Raw genomic sequence first — 19762 nt, 5'->3', positions numbered from 1 at the left:
GATAAGCCATTGATGCCTTTTTCCATTTTTCCCTCGATGAATTTTTTGTTTGATTGAATAGCAACTGTTTCGTGTCTTTGCTCATTTAACGACCTATCAGACTGTATCCTAATGAAACAATAACTCTGCACTAACTCTTTTATTTAATTTTATACTAACTGTTTCGTCTACCTGATCTTTAACTGTTTCTTCTAATTGTTTACTAACTGTTTCATCTAACTGTTTCTTTTAACTGTTTTGTAACTGTTTCATCTAACTGTTTACGATTGTTTAAATTATTTTCTCTGTTTTCAGGCTCCACTTTTTGTACTGTAACCAATTTCAATACGCTTAGATCAAATTTTAAATTACATTCTGTTAAAACATCTCTTCCAAGACTCATAGACTCATTTGGTACTACATTTAAATAAAAATAACATTTTATTGATCCTTTCTATTGAACATAAGGTTTTTCCAAAAATGTTTGATTGGCTTTGATTTAAACCGAAATATTCTTTCAATACTGGCTCAAGTGTTACTTGACTTGATATATGACGTTTTTTAACCAAAGAAATATAACTTCCAGAGTCTAGGAGGCACGCTGCAATTAATATAGGTATATATAGATGTGGGACTCGTTAATGCAATCCCACTTTTTCCTCCCGAATTTCTAGGCCGTTTTTACTCACAATCAATCAGTTTTATTCAACATTATTTCTTTATACATTTATTACTTAATTACCACATCACTACACTCTTCTTATTTGAGCAGCCACGAGGAACACAACCGGTCGACACAACTTGACTCCATAAAACTCTTTTCTCAATTGATATCGATGGTTTGTCATCGATATCGTTGCTAAACTTTAAATTATGCACCTCTGAACTGGTTCAGTACAATCGACCGCTTCTCGTCTCTCGACCCATTCCTACATTCGGCCGGACTGACTTCATATACTCTGCGACAGTTGAGGTTTTCCCAGGACCTTCGTGATCTCCTACCTTTTCTACGACATATCGTCCATGAGACTTAACTTTCACCACCCTATATGGTCCAAAATATTTATCCTTAAGTTTTAATCCTGAAAATTTAATTTAAATTTGAAATTTAATCCTATCAAATCATCGATTTTATACTCAACTACCTTTTTGCGTTTTTTGTTATAACTATTACGATTCTCCTCTTGGATTCTCTCAATATTATGCTGAGCTTCCTGACGAACGTTGGTGCGTTCAATTTTTAGCTCTTCTATGGCTTCCTCTTCCAAAAGTTCTTGTAACTCAGGGAAACTATTAGTCCTCATCTCAACCCCGGTTAATAATTTAAATGGCGACACTTTTGTTCTTCTGGGAGGGGTACTATTGATTGCTTGCTGCACTCTTTCAACGTACCTATACCACATAGTCGGTTTTTCATAAGAAAGTTTTGTTAGCATAGGAATAATTATCTAATGGATACGTTCAACTTGACCATTTCCCCTAGGTACTCCGGTAGCTATCATTAAATGCTGAATGTTTTGCTCTTTACAATAATCTCCGAACTGGTGAGAAACAAATGCTGCACCTCTATCTGATATAATACGCCCTGGATTTCCAAAAACTGATGCTTGACGCCTGAGTCTATCTACTATCGCTTCTGATGCCGTATTTTTCTTTGGATAGAGCCACACAAATTTCGAAAACGCGTCGACAACTACAAATAGATAGTTATAACTCTTCGCTGTCGGATCCATAGGTCCTACATGATCAACATGATAAGTCCCTAAAGGTTTATCTTCTTTACTTATTGGAGCTAAGAAACCTTCTTTCTTGCCTGCTTTACCTTCCGAAACAATGCATTCGATACAATTTTTTACAATCTCAGAGGCCTTTTGGAACAACTTCGGTATGTAAAACTTTCTCTCAACTTCCTCTTGAGTTCTTTTGGCCGAAAAATGACCCTTTCTATGTGCAATCTTAATTAATTCCTCTTCCATAAGTGATGGGATACAATTAAATCCTTAATGGTATCCTTGTACAAAACACCGTTTTTTATAAAGAAATCTTCATAAGTCTGATGATCTAAAACAGCTGTCACTGCCCTAATCCAATCATTACTAGCTTGAGCTATTTTAAAACTCTGATGCATTGAATCCTCTAACATTAAACAGGACATACGACTTAGAGCATTTACATGCTTCATTTTACTGCCACTTCTATGTTCAATGCTTGAAGAAATAAAACCCAACGCGAAACTCTTACTGGAATGTCTCTTTTTTTCATTGTCATTCCAAAAGCATTGCAATCTGTTATGATATTGAATTCTATTCCTAGTAAATATACGCGCTACTTCTTCAACGCCTCCTCTATTGCTAACACTTCCAATTCGTATGAATGACATTTTTCTTCCGCAGGCTTGGTTTTCCGGCTGAGATATTGTACTGGATGGAATAACTGATCATCGCTATCTTTTTGTAGAAGAACTCCTCCGTAACCAAACATGGACGCATCAGTGTGTACTTCAGTTACTGCCCTTGGGTTATACAATCGTAAAACTGGTGCGCTAATCAAGGCTGCCTTTAGCTGTTCAAATGCGATTTGATGATCGTCACCGAACACAAACGTTGCATCTTTTCTTAACAAGTCTGACAGTGGTTTCGCTATCAATGCGTAAGACTCTATGAAACGACGAAAATATGAAGTTAGCCCAAGAAACCTTTGTACACTCTTGTAATTCTGTGGTTTTGGGTAATTTTTCACCGCCTGTGTTTTTGCTTTAGAAGGCCTTATAGAACCCTTTTCGACAATGTATCCCAAAAACTCTATACTTTCTTTTAAGAACTGACACTTCTGCCATTTAACGCGCAAACCAAACTCAGATGCCCTATTTAACACACATTTCAGCTTGTAAATTCCTTCTTTAATATCCTTTGAAGGAATAATTAGATCATCCATATATGTTACGACTGTGCCATCTCTAATCAAATCAATAAATGTTGCAAAGATGTAGCGGGAAAACACATGAGGGGAATTCGAAATTCCAAATGGGATATACAAAAATTCGAACTGACCGCTATGTGTCACAAAAGCAGTATACTTCCTTGAGTTGGGCTCCACAGAAACATGAAAATATCCATTTTCAAGATCCAAGGTTGTAAACACTGTATTACCCTGCAATCTCTCAATTACATCGTCTATAAGTGGCATTGGGAAATGTTCTCTTACAATCTTAGCATTCAAACGTTCATAATCACAGCAAAGTCTTTTTCCTCCATCCTTTTTTCGAACAAGAACTATAGCAGACGCATATTCTGATGTACTTGGTTGAACGATAACCTCGGCTAACCATTTTTCTACTGTTGAGTCCAACGAGTATCAACGAAAGTCAAACGCCTCGGCCGTTCGTATACTGGGCACTCGTCACTTAATAATATTTGCATTTCGACTGGACTCTCCTTTGACGACTGTGGTACATAACTGTCAATAAGATGTTTGACTTCTTTGACGTCCGATTTAGTTAAATGGCACAAATCTATTTCTTACCTTTCTTTTTCAGCTAATAAACACAAACTCTCAAATTCCTGTACCATACCCTTCGGAGTATTCACTTCTTCATTGGGTACAATTTCTTTAACTTTTGTGTTTGGCATCACTTGTTCTTCTCTAGGCTTAAAAGTAGCATTTCCTTTTGTGATAACCACATCTCTTTATCTATGAGTGCCAACAGCTTTCCACATGATATTGTTTTGAAAATAGCTTTTCCTTTTACATTGATTTCTTTTAACATTGTACTAGCCCTACTGTATTCCTTTTTAGTATCTAATTTACGTGTCGGGCATACTGATGCTTTATGCCCTATCTGATCGCATTTAAAGCACTTAATCTTCGGACACTCACTCATCAAATGAGATACTTCGCCACACTTATAGCATTTTCTCGGTTGTTTAGATATTTCCGCTTTTTTATCATCCTTCTCATCATGATTTCTGTTTCTATTTACCGCTTGATGGTCACCAAAGTAAACCTTTTCGTAAATTGTAATCTGTTCCTTCAGCTTAATGACTGTCTTTGCCTGATACAAGTTAATTTTGTTAGCTTTTGAATCAGGTATTCCTTCTATGAAATATTCTATAAGACTAGCTTCATCTAAATTTATGGAACTGCCTATTTCCCTCAGACTATAAAGGTACTCACGAAAATCTCCATTTGGGCGTTTACGTCTATTTCGCAACAATTTATGTACTTCAATTGCTGATACTTCTGAGCCGAACTCGCCTAACAAAATTCTTTTTAATGATATCCAATCAGTCACTCCTCGCTCACTACGCACAAAAACTTTTGCTGCACCTTTTAATAATTGCTTCGCATAGATAAATTTCTGTAAAGAGTTCCATTGAACTGCTTCTGCATTATCTTCAAAATCCCGTAACCAATTTTCTATAGAGGGTTGACCTGACCTATTGAACGAAGAAAGTGAATCCTCAATGTCGCGCAAAGTAAAATTATTTCTAACTACAGTTGGTGCCGTAGACTGAAATGATCCCGCATCATCACTTTCGGATTCAACCTCGACTTCGTCAGCCACCAAACCGAAATGTTCGAGAAGACGATCTTGCAACGATTGCTTTCTACCAGTTATTGCCAAATTCAAACTGGCCAACTTTGCTTTGAGCTCATTTACATTTAAACTTAATACTTCGTCTCTATTCATTTTGTATTCGTCGTAGCTTACTCGTTACAGCTGAAATTTCAATATATTTTACAAAAGTATAATCTTACTATATTGTTAGTAATTTAATTTTCTCTTCTTTTAGCAATTACAAAATATAATTATTTCTCTTTCAACATTTACTTTTCTTTTAATACCAAATTTATTTACTTCACTTTTGAATTCCAAATTTATTTACTTTACTTTTGAATCAACATTAATTTACTTTACTTTTATTCAAGCCAATCTTTAAATTATTAGTTATAATTTTGACATAAATTTATATTGATTTAATTTAATGATTGCATCAACTCAATTTAAATTATAACATTTTCGTTCTGTAAACATAATTAACATAACATCTGGCTCACCACTATGTTGCCTTCTCGCTCGCTCGTGTTGTCTCACCAACGCCGCTTATTCGCGCCGATTCTGTTGATATGTCGATCTTTCACGAATGCTCTCACTAACACTGTCTCGTTCGTGACGCCAATGCCGATGTCTCGCTCGTGAAGCCAATGCCGATGTCTCCCTCTTGTACAAATTTTTCCACTGACGCCGCCAAAATTGTGCGTCTAATGCTTTCTCGCTCTTTCCGCCAATTGTTGTAGCTTCTTTTGCCGCCAATTTTCACAAGCTTCGCTTGCCGCAAATTTCTCAAGAATTTCCCACTCTAGGTACAGCTGCTCACCACATAGATTCCATGTTCCAGGCCATTTACCACATAAATCTACCATCTCAGTGAATAGTTCCCACGACGATACTCCAACACATTTACAAAAATTACGCTATACCAGCCTCATTGCCACGTAAATTTTTGCAAAATTCCAACGATCGGGAATCTCTTTGCGCTTCCAGCCTTTTTGCCACGCGAACTTCAGGGTTCTCTCTATACTGTTCCCACCTCCACACTTTTCACTCTCACTTGAACTTGGACGTTTCGCTGTCTCTCTCTAACAAGCATTCATCAATTGGGGTGGTTTTTTTTTTTTTTTTTTTACCGCTCCTTGTGCATTAAGGTTAAATCAAACACATATTTTTTTCGAACTTTCTGTCTTTTGCGACTCAATTTTAATGAATTTTTCGCTTCGAAGGATTTGTTTTAATTATTAGTGTTCTTTATTTAACAACATCTTTTAACTGCACGTAAGTTCGATGCACTATGTAAATGTACATATCTCACTTCTGACACCAATTTGTGGGACTCGTTAATGCAATCCCACTTTTTCCTCCCGAATTTCTAGGCCGTTTTTACTCACAATCAACCAGTTTTATTCAGCATTATTTCTTTGTACATTTATCACTTAATTACCACATAACTACACTCTTCTTATTTGAGCAGCCACGAGGAACACAACCGGTCGACACAACTTGACGCCATAAAACTCTTTTCTCAATTGATATCGATGGTTTGTCATCGATATCGTTGATAAACTTTAAATTATGCACCTCTGAACTGGTTCAGTACAATCGACCGCTTCTCGTCTCTCGACCCATTCACACATAGATATTACACAAAAATATATAAAGAATATTCTTACATATTGGTTGTCAGCCGCACTCTTCCTCTCCGGACATTGGGCGACATTATGGCCAAATTCACCATAAGCGTAGCAAGATCCTCGCTCCCTTTTCGGTGTATAGCAATCAGCCATATGACCCATGGAATTGCAATTCACGCAACGCACATCCTTACTGTTATAAGACTTTCTGTCCGATTGAGTTGGAATAGGATGTTTCTTTAGCGCCGGTAGACGCACTGATGAAAACGCCTGAAGGATTTGCCTTGGATCAGAGAAACATTGGATACGTGCTTGATCGGATGATATCCCTTCAATGATGCACTCCGATGAAAAGATGAGGCTAGTTCCTCCATATCGATGTTGATGTTATAAGCCAGCCTCATCTTTTCATCGAAATAAGAACCAAAATTCCCGCTGGACAGCCACTTGCGATCCTTAAATTTGCTTCTAGCTTTAGCTTTCGACAATTTATTTTCAAATACCAAGTAAAGTTGGTCAAACAGCTGATCAACCGGATCGAGAACACGTGTCGTATTGCTGTGCAGCCACTGTTGTGTTTTACCCTTTAGCTTGGCAATAAACAGCATCCTAGGCATCCTACATCATCCAAGTTATATATTTGCGAAATATTTTGCATCTGAGAAATCCAAGTGCGAGCACAAGTCTCCCCATTATAATCCATAGTGACTTCCTTTGCTAGCGACAGAGCTGCTGCTGGCGACTCCAATAATTTGATTACCATTTGGTTGGGTCGCTGTTCAACGCTACTATATTTGGCGGTGCCACTGTGGTCGTTGACATTTCCAGCGCTGCCACTGCAGTGGTTGTCTTTCCCAGCCTTGCCACTGTTGTTGTCTTTGTTGTCTTTGTCTTCGCTTACAGCAGATGGCCCTGCGGTTGGTGCACAGGGGGCTGGTATTTAAAAAATTTTACAATTAAAGCACTTTAAACGAGATTCTTGCTGTTGCAAATGAACAAATATATTTCAAATATATTTTTGGTTTTTAATGAAAGCGTTGTTTCTCATTCGTTTTTATACGTCTTTCGTCTTTAATACTTCTTTACTTGAAATTCCCGTCTTCTCTTCGGTAGCGTTCGTCCTTGTCTTCTCATAGCAGCATTGCCACATCGTTGTTTTGTTGTTGTTGTACTGAATCGCTTGCCACGTCGTCGTTTAACAGCTGTTTTGATGTGGTCTGGCCATTCGGCGTTACCAATCCAACCCCACATTCTGGCCGTCATCATATTTATGGCGACTACATCACCAACGTCGTAATGTTGCATCTTTTCTTAACAAGTCTGACAGTGGTTTCGCTATCAATGCGTAAGACTCTATGAAACGACGAAAATATGAAGTTAGCCCAAGAAACCTTTGTACACTCTTGTAATTCTGTGGTTTTGGGTAATTTTTCACCGCCTGTGTTTTTGCTTTAGAAGGCCTTATAGAACCCTTTTCGACAATGTATCCCAAAAACTCTATACTTTCTTTTAAGAACTGACACTTCTGCCATTTAACGCGCAAACCAAACTCAGATGCCCTATTTAACACACATTTCAGCTTGTAAATTCCTTCTTTAATATCCTTTGAAGGAATAATTAGATCATCCATATATGTTACGACTGTGCCATCTCTAATCAAATCAATAAATGTTGCAAAGATGTAGCGGGAAAACACATGAGGGGAATTCGAAATTCCAAATGGGATATACAAAAATTCGAACTGACCGCTATGTGTCACAAAAGCAGTATACTTCCTTGAGTTGGGCTCCACAGAAACATGAAAATATCCATTTTCAAGATCCAAGGTTGTAAACACTGTATTACCCTGCAATCTCTCAATTACATCGTCTATAAGTGGCATTGGGAAATGTTCTCTTACAATCTTAGCATTCAAACGTTCATAATCACAGCAAAGTCTTTTTCCTCCATCCTTTTTTGGAACAAGAACTATAGCAGACGCATATTCTGATGTACTTGGTTGAACGATAACCTCGGCTAACCATTTTTCTACTGTTGAGTCCGACGAGTATCAACGAAAGTCAAACGCCTCGGCCGTTCGTATACTGGGCACTCGTCACTTAATAATATTTGCATTTCGACTGGACTCTCCTTTGACGACTGTGGTACATAACTGTCAATAAGATGTTTGACTTCTTTGACGTCCGATTTAGTTAAATGGCACAAATCTATTTCTTACCTTTCTTTTTCAGCTAATAAACACAAACTCTCAAATTCCTGTACCATACCCTTCGGAGTATTCACTTCTTCATTGGGTACAATTTCTTTAACTTTTGTGTTTGGCATCACTTGTTCTTCTCTAGGCTTAAAAGTAGCATTTCCTTTTGTGATAACCACATCTGTTTATCTATGTGCCAACAGCTTTCCACATGATATTGTTTTGAAAATAGCTTTTCCTTTTACATTGATTTCTTTTAACATTGTACTAGCCCTACTGTATTCCTTTTTAGTATCTAATTTACGTGTCGGGCATACTGATGCTTTATGCCCTATCTGATCGCATTTAAAGCACTTAATCTTCGGACACTCACTCATCAAATGAGATACTTCGCCACACTTATAGCATTTTCTCGGTTGTTTAGATATTTCCGCTTTTTTATCATCCTTCTCATCTCACTACGCACAAAAACTTTTGCTGCACCTTTTAATAATTGCTTCGCATAGATAAATTTCTGTAAAGAGTTCCATTGAACTGCTTCTGCATTATCTTCAAAATCCCGTAACCAATTTTCTATAGAGGGTTGACCTGACCTATTGAACGAAGAAAGTGAATCCTCAATGTCGCGCAAAGTAAAATTATTTCTAACTACAGTTGGTGCCGTAGACTGAAATGATCCCGCATCATCACTTTCGGATTCAACCTCGACTTCGTCAGCCACCAAACCGAAATGTTCGAGAAGACGATCTTGCAACGATTGCTTTCTACCAGTTATTGCCAAATTCAAACTGGCCAACTTTGCTTTGAGCTCATTTACATTTAAACTTAATACTTCGTCTCTATTCATTTTGTATTCGTCGTAGCTTACTCGTTACAGCTGAAATTTCAATATATTTTACAAAAGTATAATCTTACTATATTGTTAGTAATTTAATTTTCTCTTCTTTTAGCAATTACAAAATATAATTATTTCTCTTTCAACATTTACTTTTCTTTTAATTCCAAATTTATTTACTTCACTTTTGAATTCCAAATTTATTTACTTTACTTTTGAATCAACATTAATTTACTTTACTTTTATTCAAGCCAATCTTTAAATTATTAGTTATAATTTTGACATAAATTTATATTGATTTAATTTAATGATTGCATCAACTCAATTTAAATTATAACATTTTTCGTTCTGTAAACATAATTAACATAACATCTGGCTCACCACTATGTTGCCTTCTCGCTCGCTCGTGTTGTCTCACCAACGCCGCTTATTCGCGCCGATTCTGTTGATATGTCGATCTTTCACGAATGCTCTCACTAACACTGTCTCGTTCGTGACGCCAATGCCGATGTCTCGCTCGTGAAGCCAATGCCGATGTCTCCCTCTTGTACAAATTTTTCCACTGACGCCGCCAAAATTGTGCGTCTAATGCTTTCTCGCTCTTTCCGCCAATTGTTGTAGCTTCTTTTGCCGCCAATTTTCACAAGCTTCGCTTGCCGCAAATTTCTCAAGAATTTCCCACTCTAGGTACAGCTGCTCACCACATAGATTCCATGTTCCAGGCCATTTACCACATAAATCTACCATCTCAGTGAATAGTTCCCACGACGATACTCCAACACATTTACAAAAATTACGCTATACCAGCCTCATTGCCACGTAAATTTTTGCAAAATTCCAACGATCGGGAATCTCTTTGCGCTTCCAGCCTTTTTGCCACGCGAACTTCAGGGTTCTCTCTATACTGTTCCCACCTCCACACTTTTCACTCTCACTTGAACTTGGACGTTTCGCTGTCTCTCTCTAACAAGCATTCATCAATTGGGGTGGTTTTTTTTTTTTTTTTTACCGCTCCTTGTGCATTAAGGTTAAATCAAACACATATTTTTTTCGAACTTTCTGTCTTTCGCGACTCAATTTTAATGAATTTTTCGCTTCGAAGGATTTGTTTTAATTATTAGTGTTCTTTATTTAACAACATCTTTTAACTGCACGTAAGTTCGATGCACTATGTAAATGTACATATCTCACTTCTGACACCAATTTGTGGGACTCGTTAATGCAATCCCACTTTTTCCTCCCGAATTTCTAGGCCGTTTTTACTCACAATCAACCAGTTTTATTCAGCATTATTTCTTTGTACATTTATCACTTAATTACCACATAACTACACTCTTCTTATTTGAGCAGCCACGAGGAACACAACCGGTCGACACAACTTGACGCCATAAAACTCTTTTCTCAATTGATATCGATGGTTTGTCATCGATATCGTTGATAAACTTTAAATTATGCACCTCTGAACTGGTTCAGTACAATCGACCGCTTCTCGTCTCTCGACCCATTCACACATAGATATTACACAAAAATATATATAGAATATTCTTACATATTGGTTGTCAGCCGCACTCTTCCTCTCCGGACATTGGGCGACATTATGGCCAAATTCACCATAAGCGTAGCAAGATCCTCGCTCCCTTTTCGGTGTATAGCAATCAGCCATATGACCCATGGAATTGCAATTCACGCAACGCACATCCTTACTGTTATAAGACTTTCTGTCCGATTGAGTTGGAATAGGATGTTTCTTTAGCGCCGGTAGACGCACTGATGAAAACGCCTGAAGGATTTGCCTTGGATCAGAGAAACATTGGATACGTGCTTGATCGGATGATATCCCTTCAATGATGCACTCCGATGAAAAGATGAGGCTAGTTCCTCCATATCGATGTTGATGTTAGCCAGCCTCATCTTTTCATCGAAATAAGAACCAAAATTCCCGCTGGACAGCCACTTGCGATCCTTAAATTTGCTTCTAGCTTTAGCTTTCGACAATTTATTTTCAAATACCAAGTAAAGTTGGTCAAACAGCTGATCAACCGGATCGAGAACACGTGTCGTATTGCTGTGCAGCCACTGTTGTGTTTTACCCTTTAGCTTGGCAATAAACAGCATCCTAGGCATCCTACATCATCCAAGTTATATATTTGCGAAATATTTTGCATCTGAGAAATCCAAGTGCGAGCACAAGTCTCCCCATTATAATCCATAGTGACTTCCTTTGCTAGCGACAGAGCTGCTGCTGGCGACTCCAATAATTTGATTACCATTTGGTTGGGTCGCTGTTCAACGCTACTATATTTGGCGGTGCCACTGTGGTCGTTGACATTTCCAGCGCTGCCACTGCAGTGGTTGTCTTTCCCAGCCTTGCCACTGTCGTTGTCTTTGTTGTCTTTGTCTTCGCTTACAGCAGATGGCCCTGCGGTTGGTGCACAGGGGGCTGGTATTTAAAAAATTTTACAATTAAAGCACTTTAAACGAGATTCTTGCTGTTGCAAATGAAGAAATATATTTCAAATATATTTTTGGTTTTTAATGAAAGCGTTGTTTCTCATTCGTTTTTATACGTCTTTCGTCTTTAATACTTCTTTACTTGAAATTCCCGTCTTCTCTTCGGTAGCGTTCGTCCTTGTCGTCTCATAGCAGCATTGCCACATCGTTGTTTTGTTGTTGTTGTACTGAATCGCTTGCCACGTCGTCGTTTAACAGCTGTTTTGATGTGGTCTGGCCATTCGGCGTTACCAATCCAACCCCACATTCTGGCCGTCATCATATTTATGGCGACTACATCACCAACGTCGTAATGTTTGGCTGGTTTACGTCTCAAATTGTATGACTTCTTATTCTCGTTTTGCATCTTCAGGATCTTTGTCTTGGTCTTACATTCGTTGCGGTCGTGTTTGAATGTAGCTATGTTTTTAGTTTTGTCAGCTTATCATCGTCTTTGATTCGCATCTTGACTTTTATTATACTTCTGGCATATGTGGAATTAATTGCTTGTTGGACTCTGGATATGTGTGTGTACCATTTCGTTGTATCGTCGATGCTGAGCTTAGAAACCTCCAAAGTTATAATTGCATTCAACCTCTCAAATTGTCCGTTTACTCGGAGTAGAGCAGTTGTCGTCTTCAACAATTTACTGTTGAAAGTTCTGCCATACTAAATAAAGATATCTGCGGTGAAAGCAGCACCTCTTTCCGAAATAATAATATTTGTATATATATACTAGCTGTGACCTGCCACGTTTAGCTGTGGCATTGATGAAGTACATTTGAAGAAATTTATGTTCATTATCTGAGGAGGGGACCAGGGCGCCAGCTTTGTTATAGATTAGCCCTTTGACTTTGAAAGTTGTCATGAATTGGACAGGCACAATTTCCACTTTAAATGTCGTTATTTGGAAGCAGGAATTATATTTTCTAATGTTTGAATGCTTCGATTCAGTAGTGGTAGTGGTAGTAGTCGTAGAGTTCGCAGTGGCTCTGATGGTGCTTTAGGTTGCGGTAATTTGTTTTTCCCACCAGCACGATACATTCCTTTCGTTTCTTTATTGAATTTCAGACCACATGGCACTGTTTCTTCGCAAAAGTCTTAAAATTTTTGTAAATTAATTGAAAATTCACTGGAAATTGCTATCAGAATAGTGTTGAGTCTATCTTTGCCACACTTCTGTTACATTTTGGCCAATTTTTCCGAATGAAGTCGTGAATAGTATCAGCTTTTTTATTTGTCAAATCTTTTTATTGATCATCTATATTTTTGCTGCAGATATTATCAACAATCCAATCATAAATTGATTCCTTTTTGTTTATGTTGTTGCTCCATACATGAAGCAACTGTACATTGCTGAATTCAAAAAAAGCTGCAATATGTGTTATATAAAAAGAGGGATGCAAGAAGACGCAAATAATTATTACCACGAACAACTATGTACTTTTATTTATGACTTTACATATTTACTTTCTACTCCATAATTCACGAGGATTTGGGTCTAGTTTTCAAAAAAACATATACTATAACATAAGAACACATGTACAACATTGAACACATTCAACACAATTCTAAACTGGAATTTATATTAAGTATTTATAGTTAATTAAGTTATTAGTGTTTACTTACTCCACAATAAGTCACCTCAAACTTGAGCAAATTTGTAAAGCTTGCAAATGAAAACAAACCTCTGAGCACATGGTTGACTTAGGGGTCCTGGTTCTCATACAGGGCTGCAATAACTAATGGATTGTTCATCAATATATTGTGCTTAGAGTGTCTAGTTTCTAGGTGTCGCTCTCTCTCAGCCGATAGTTGCCTTTAAATTCAAACGCATCTCGCATCTTACTAGATACTAACGGCTATAGCTAGACGGTGACTGTCACTCCCGCTGCTAAATATTTGGTGATGAATTCCCGTCCCGCGACATTCCCGCCCCCTTAAGCGACTGCATCACATCTAAGACCGCTAGACTGGAGACTGGACTTACAACCCTGTGAACTAAATTCCCATCGGCAACTCTTACAGCTGCTCGCCGAGGTATCCCATCTGCTCCGTATACCTCCTCGACTATACCCTCGTTCCATTCTCGTCGCGGCATTGCAGGGTCACAGATTTAGACGACATCACTTTTGCTGATCGGCTGGCTGCGCGCGAACTATTTCTCGCGACGCACGACCGCTTCCAGAACCGGTCCCTCAGTAGTTTGTGCCATGCGCCATTGTTTCCTGGTTTCACACGGTTTAGGCAACTCTTGACTCTCCGTGAGCGTATCAGGAATGTTGGACGCCCCCTTCAGTAGGTCGTTGGGCGTCAAAGGTTCCTCTCGGCCAATTGAAATTGGCAGATGGGTCAGAGGCTTCAAGCTTTGCATTACGTGTTTTTTCGGGGCCACCTTCTTTACTGTATGAGCCAAGACCGTTTTTACTTATTGGACCATCCTCTACCAGACTCCTCCCTCCGCGGGGTTAGGCGGCAGTTAAAAATCCACTCCACACAACTGGTAGCAAGCTCATCCTGAATATTGTCTGCTTCAAAAACGTCGGTAAACTGTTTGATTTCTCTATCTGCGCCGATGAAGTTCTTCTTATTGTCACTACGTAGTTTAGTTACTGTTCCTCATCGCAAGTATGCAAGAGTCTGTTGACAGGTCGTGGGCCAGGTCCAGGTGAATTGCTCTAGTTCTTAAACAAGTGAATAAGCCACCAACCACTTCTCTTGGCATCTAAACCAGTGTATTCAAATGGCCATCCACCTGGCATTAGGCGATCTTCAGGCAACGGACCCATTAAAGGTGGGGTAGGGGTGGCAAGCTGGAGTGTGCACACACCACAGTTCCAGATAACCTGCTGCAATATCCGGCGTGCTTTCGTTATCCAGAACTTCATGCGGATCTCGGTGATCGTTGCGTTTACATTCTGATGTTTCATCCTTACATGGTAGTGACGAACGATCAAATCGTTTGCAGATAGGCGATGCAACTCGTCTGGGACCGCTTCCCTTTGAGCAACACGAACCAAGACGAGTTCGGCTTCCGCACATTCGGCTGCAGTCAATTTTGCATGTTCACGTTGCTGACGATGGCATCGACACACGAATCTGAACACCCAAGTTATAGTCCTCAACAGTCGGTTGTACTCCGAGAATCTCTGACATTGTACAAACTTGTTTAGCAACAACTAAGGCAAGCTCACACGGTGACTCTTCGACATCGGCAGCAACCTCGATGACTGTCAAATCGGCAGTTGATTGGGGCCACAAATCTTGCGGTTGCTGTAGGATTTTAGGCCCACAAACCATCGCGATTTGTGGCTAAAGTCAGCTTGTCCTTGTGGCCTCGTCGCCTCATCCGCCACGTTGTGTGCGGTGGGGACCCCATAAAACATCGCCATCGCCATCGCCAAATCTCGCGTAATAATTACTTGGCGGTAAGGAGGAATTGCCTCTTGGTAGGCACATCCTTCTTGATCCTCTGGTACTTCAAATTAAACCTAAATTCATCGGTTGCTGGCTGTCAATACAATCCAAGAATTTTCTCCTCTGCTTAAGCACACTCAACTGTTTTTGTGGTTCCTTCATGACCTAAGGACTCCACAACCTTAGGTGAGTTGGATGGAATCGGCGTAGCTCAAATCCTCCAGCCTTGAGTATGTCTCTGACCCTGGCAGAGACTGATATAGTTTCGTTCTCAGTGGCGAAACTGACCACATAATCGTCCACATAGTGATAGTCTGAAATAGCTTTGACCACAAGTGGGTCTATTTGTTTATGACGTAGCGCATTTAGCTTCATGACATGATGTGCGGCACTTGAAGAACAGGCAGTTCCAAAGGTCATAACCTGCATCTCGTACACATATGGTTCTCGTTGTCTATCTCCATCTCGCCACAGGAACCGTTGAGTACGTCGGTCCTGGGGCTCTACATAGACCTGGTGAAACATTTCATGGAAAAACTATATCGATGTTGATGTCATCAGCCAGCCTCATCTTTTCATCGGAGTGCATCATTGAAGGGATATCATCCGATCAAGCACGTGTCCAGTGTTTCTCTGATCCAAGGCGAATCCTTCAGGCGTTTTCATCAGTGCGTCTACCGGCGCTAAAGCAACATCCTATTCCAACACAATCGGACAGAAAGTCTTATAACAGTAAGGATGTGCGTTGCGTGAATTGCAATTCCAAGGGTCATCTGGCAACTGATTGCTATACACCGAAAAGGGAGCGAGGATCTTCCTACCCTTTTGGTGAATTTGGCCATTTTGTCGCCCAATGTCCGGACAGGAAGAGTGCGGCTGACAACCAATATGTAAGAATATTCTATAAATATTTTTGTAAAATATCTATATCTATATATATAAAATTCTCGAGTGTGTAGTGTTTGTTACCAAACTACTCCGAAACGCCTCGACCGATTCTCACGAAATTTTTTATGCAGATCGTGTAGGACTGAGAATAGGCCAACATCTATTTTTTATACCCAAATAATAACGAGCTCACGATTAAAACTGACTAACTGTGCTGGATATCTGAACTACCCTGTGTTTTATACGAGTGAAATTAGACACACGGCCTACTTGATAAGAGATGAAATTCAACAAAATAATTTAAATCTTCCAATCGAAACAGGCCGTGAAAAACCATATACAACGTTGAGACTTTCTAGATTTCAGTAAGGTGATGTACACTGTTGAGTTCACACGGCTTCGCTTGGGGATTTCCGTATACAAAATTTAATTTTCCAGTTTTTTTTCGGAACAAACAGTTGAAATTTTCATTTAACTTCAGGACAAGCGTTCTGTCGCTGTCGCCGAGTGTGGTTCGGTGGAAGGCGCGCACAAGAATTGTGCGTCTCGAGTTCAGTCGTTGTTACAACTCGAGTGCGACCGAACTCGCTGCGCTAATTATTGATCAAGAAAATAATACACGTTATACACCAATCAGTTTTCCAACTTGATTTATTACAACAATGCCACGAACACGCAGGGGGGCTAATTTGAGTCGTCAAACAAACAGATCTAGAGGCATGCAAGATAAAAGAGCAATAAGATCAGATGCAGAAAGGCAACAAAGTAATGCAGATGTCCGTGTAAGAATGGCGCAGTTACGTGCATCACGAGATGAGCGAAACCAACAAAGACAATTGGAACGAAGAGAAGCGCGCAGATTCGTAGCCAACAGACGTAGAGGGATTGACCAACATCAACAAGTACTTCGAGCATTTACATCACATTACGATGTAATGTGATATTGAATATTACGCTCATTCTAAAGTGGTAATTGGTACATTGGACAAGGAATGCCCGCACTGTCAAGCCCTTAAATTTAAAAATGAGCCAATTAAGATGTGTTGCTCATCAGGAAAAGTGAAACTTCCAGAAATTGAAACACCGCCGGAACCATTGCACGGCCTCCTTATTGGTACTGATCCAAATTCTTCGCTGTTCTTGCGTTCAATTCGGCAATTCAATTCACCATTTGCAACGCGCATTGTCAGCGAGCTGGACGCTCTGTTAAATGAGCACAACGAATTGTTGAAATTATTCAAATCACATATGTATAAGCTACAAAGTGACAATCACGCTATTTTCATCAATCCTGATAGAACACCAGCTGGAGGGCATATACGTCGATTCAACGCACCTGTTGTTGACGACGTGGTTGGAATCATGGTTGGCGACCATACAGCTACGCGACAAATCGTGATTCGAAGAAGAAATAATTCTCTTCAGTCCATTCCTGATACCCATCGTTTATATGATGCTCTCCAATATCCACTCATTTTTTGGAAGGGACAAGACGGATATTGCATAAACCTTAAGCAACGAGATCCGGTAACAGGTAATTCATTCATTAAGAATATGAAAACTCTTCAATTAATACATGGATATCTATATATATAAAATTCTCGAGTGTGGTGTTTGTTACCAAACTACTCCGAAACGGCTCGACCGATTCTCACGAAATTTTTTATGCAGATCGTGTAGGACTGAGAATCGGGCAACATCTATTTTTTATACCCAAGCTTTAAGAGTAGTAAAAGATTTTGCTCAACATTTTGCCATCCATCTAAATTACATTGAATGTTTTCGTAGTACGCCAGCTTTCGTTTTTCATTTATAAATCACTCAAATGTATATTGCTTAACAAATAGACTGTAATTTATACTTAACTGCAACTCAGCAATAGAGTTAAATAGAATTTAACATAGTAATAAGACGTTCAACATATCCAAAGACATCTACTTCACGGGTTTAACTTGAATTTCAGCAATAAAATTACCAACCGCAATTTTAATTTTTCAAAAGCGGGCACAGCGAAGCGTGGCAGGGCATGTGAACATGCGCGTTCAAACGCTTCAGGATCCCTCCGCCGAAACTTTTTCGAAACAGCTATTAGATATTGGCAATGGGAAAGTTGCCGTACATGAAAATACTGGATCAATAAAATTACCAACCGGTTTTTGCACAATCGTCCACTCGCAAGATGTTCTCATCGACTGTATATTTCCCGATGTACACACACAATATATAATCTTGAGTGGCTGGCAGAAAGAGCCATTTTAGCAGCGAAAAATGTGGACGTTCATGGATTAAATTTCAAGATACAACAATTGTTGCCAACAGACTCTGTGTCATACAAATCTGTTGATACAGTTTGCAATACTATCGAAGCTGTAAATTACCCAGTAGAATTTTTGAATTCCTAGGATTTGCCAGGCATGCCACCGAACCACTTACAATTGAAAGTAGGATCTCCGGTGATTTTGCTCCGTAACTTGAACCCACCACGGCTGTGCAATGGCACACGATTGGTTATTAAAAAATTAATGAAGAACGTGATTGAGGCCACCATTTTAAATGGCAAGTTTCAAGCTAAAAGGTAACACGAAATTCTTTGACTGTTAGGCGTTACGAAGTTCGCCGTGTTTGCTAGTATACCTATATTAATTGCAGCGTGCCTCCTATAAGTTATATTTCTTTGGTTAAAAAACGTCATATGGCACTTAAGCCAGTATTGAAAGAATATTTCGGTTTAAATCAAAGCCAATTAAACATATTTGGAAAAACATTATGTTCAATAGAAAGGATCAATAAAATGTTATTATACCCTTGCAGAGGGTATTATAAAATTGGTCAGATGTTCGGGGTTTTTTATTACCCGGGAAAATAAAGGTTGAAACCATCAGGATCGGACCACTATATCATATAGCTCTAGAAGAACTAGAAGAAACATTTTCATAAAAATTGGAGTATGCTATGAAATTTACATATGTGATATAAAACCCCAGATCCCAAAATTTGAATGTGATCGGATAAATATAACACAAGTTACAGTCAATATAAAAATCGGCTCTGCTCCCAGCTCTGCCGGCAGCGCTGCTTGCTGTCTACTACGTCTTTCGTCAACAACAGAGTATATGCATACACACACAGACGTAACGCTACATAAAGTGTATGTGTATGCGTGCGTTGCTTTGCTTTGGAATGAGGGAAGAAGAAGAACAAATTGTAAAATAGAGAATAAAATTGTTTTGTTTGTATATTGATGAATTGAGTTGCAGAAAACAAACATGTAAAATTATTATTACCTAGGACTGCAAGGGTATATAAACTTCGGCATAGCCGATGTTAGCTTCTTTGATATTTTTTATTTAAATGTAGTACCAAATGAGTCTATGAGTCTTGGAAAAGATGTTTTAACAGAATGTAATTTAAAATTTGATCTAAGCGTATTGAAATTGGTTACAGTACAAAAAGTGGAGCCTGGAAAACAGAGAAAATAACTTAAACAATCGTAAACAGTTAGATGAAACAGTTACAAAACAGTTAAAAGAAACAGTTAGATGAAACAGTTAGTTAACAATTAGAGGAACAGTTAGTAAACAATTAGAAGAAACAGTTAATGATCAGGTAGACGAAACAGTTAGTATAAAATTAAATAAAAGAGTTAGTGCAGAGTTATTGTTTCATTAGGATACAGTCTGATAGGTCGTTAAATGAGCAAAGACACGAAACAGTTGCTGTTGAGTTTGGCGCTAAGGTTCGATGTTTTAGCGGGCCCACAAGAAAAC

At 38.9% G+C, this 19762-nt stretch overlaps 1 protein-coding gene and 1 long non-coding RNA gene across 2 annotated transcripts; both read left to right on the top strand.

Moving 5' to 3' along the window:
• The first annotated feature begins 16300 nt into the window (after nt 1-16300).
• Nucleotides 16301-16631, top strand: LOC124461340. The gene is made up of 2 exons (XR_006955038.1): nt 16301-16410; nt 16477-16631. It is a non-coding gene; the product is annotated as an uncharacterized LOC124461340 (long non-coding RNA).
• A 334-nt stretch (nt 16632-16965) lies between these two features.
• On the top strand, nt 16966-18254 carry LOC124461341. Its single transcript, XM_047012868.1, has 2 exons — nt 16966-17529; nt 17959-18254. The coding sequence occupies exons 1-2, from the start codon at nt 17034-17036 to the stop codon at nt 18252-18254; spliced, it is 792 nt and encodes a 263-aa protein (XP_046868824.1). The 5' UTR covers nt 16966-17033.
• The last annotated feature ends 1508 nt before the right edge of the window (nt 18255-19762 follow it).

The sequence above is a fragment of the Drosophila willistoni genome, unplaced genomic scaffold (assembly GCF_018902025.1).
Source record: "Drosophila willistoni isolate 14030-0811.24 unplaced genomic scaffold, UCI_dwil_1.1 Seg358, whole genome shotgun sequence".
Classification (NCBI taxonomy): domain Eukaryota; kingdom Metazoa; phylum Arthropoda; class Insecta; order Diptera; family Drosophilidae; genus Drosophila; species Drosophila willistoni.
This window is presented reverse-complemented; position numbering and strand designations above follow the sequence as displayed.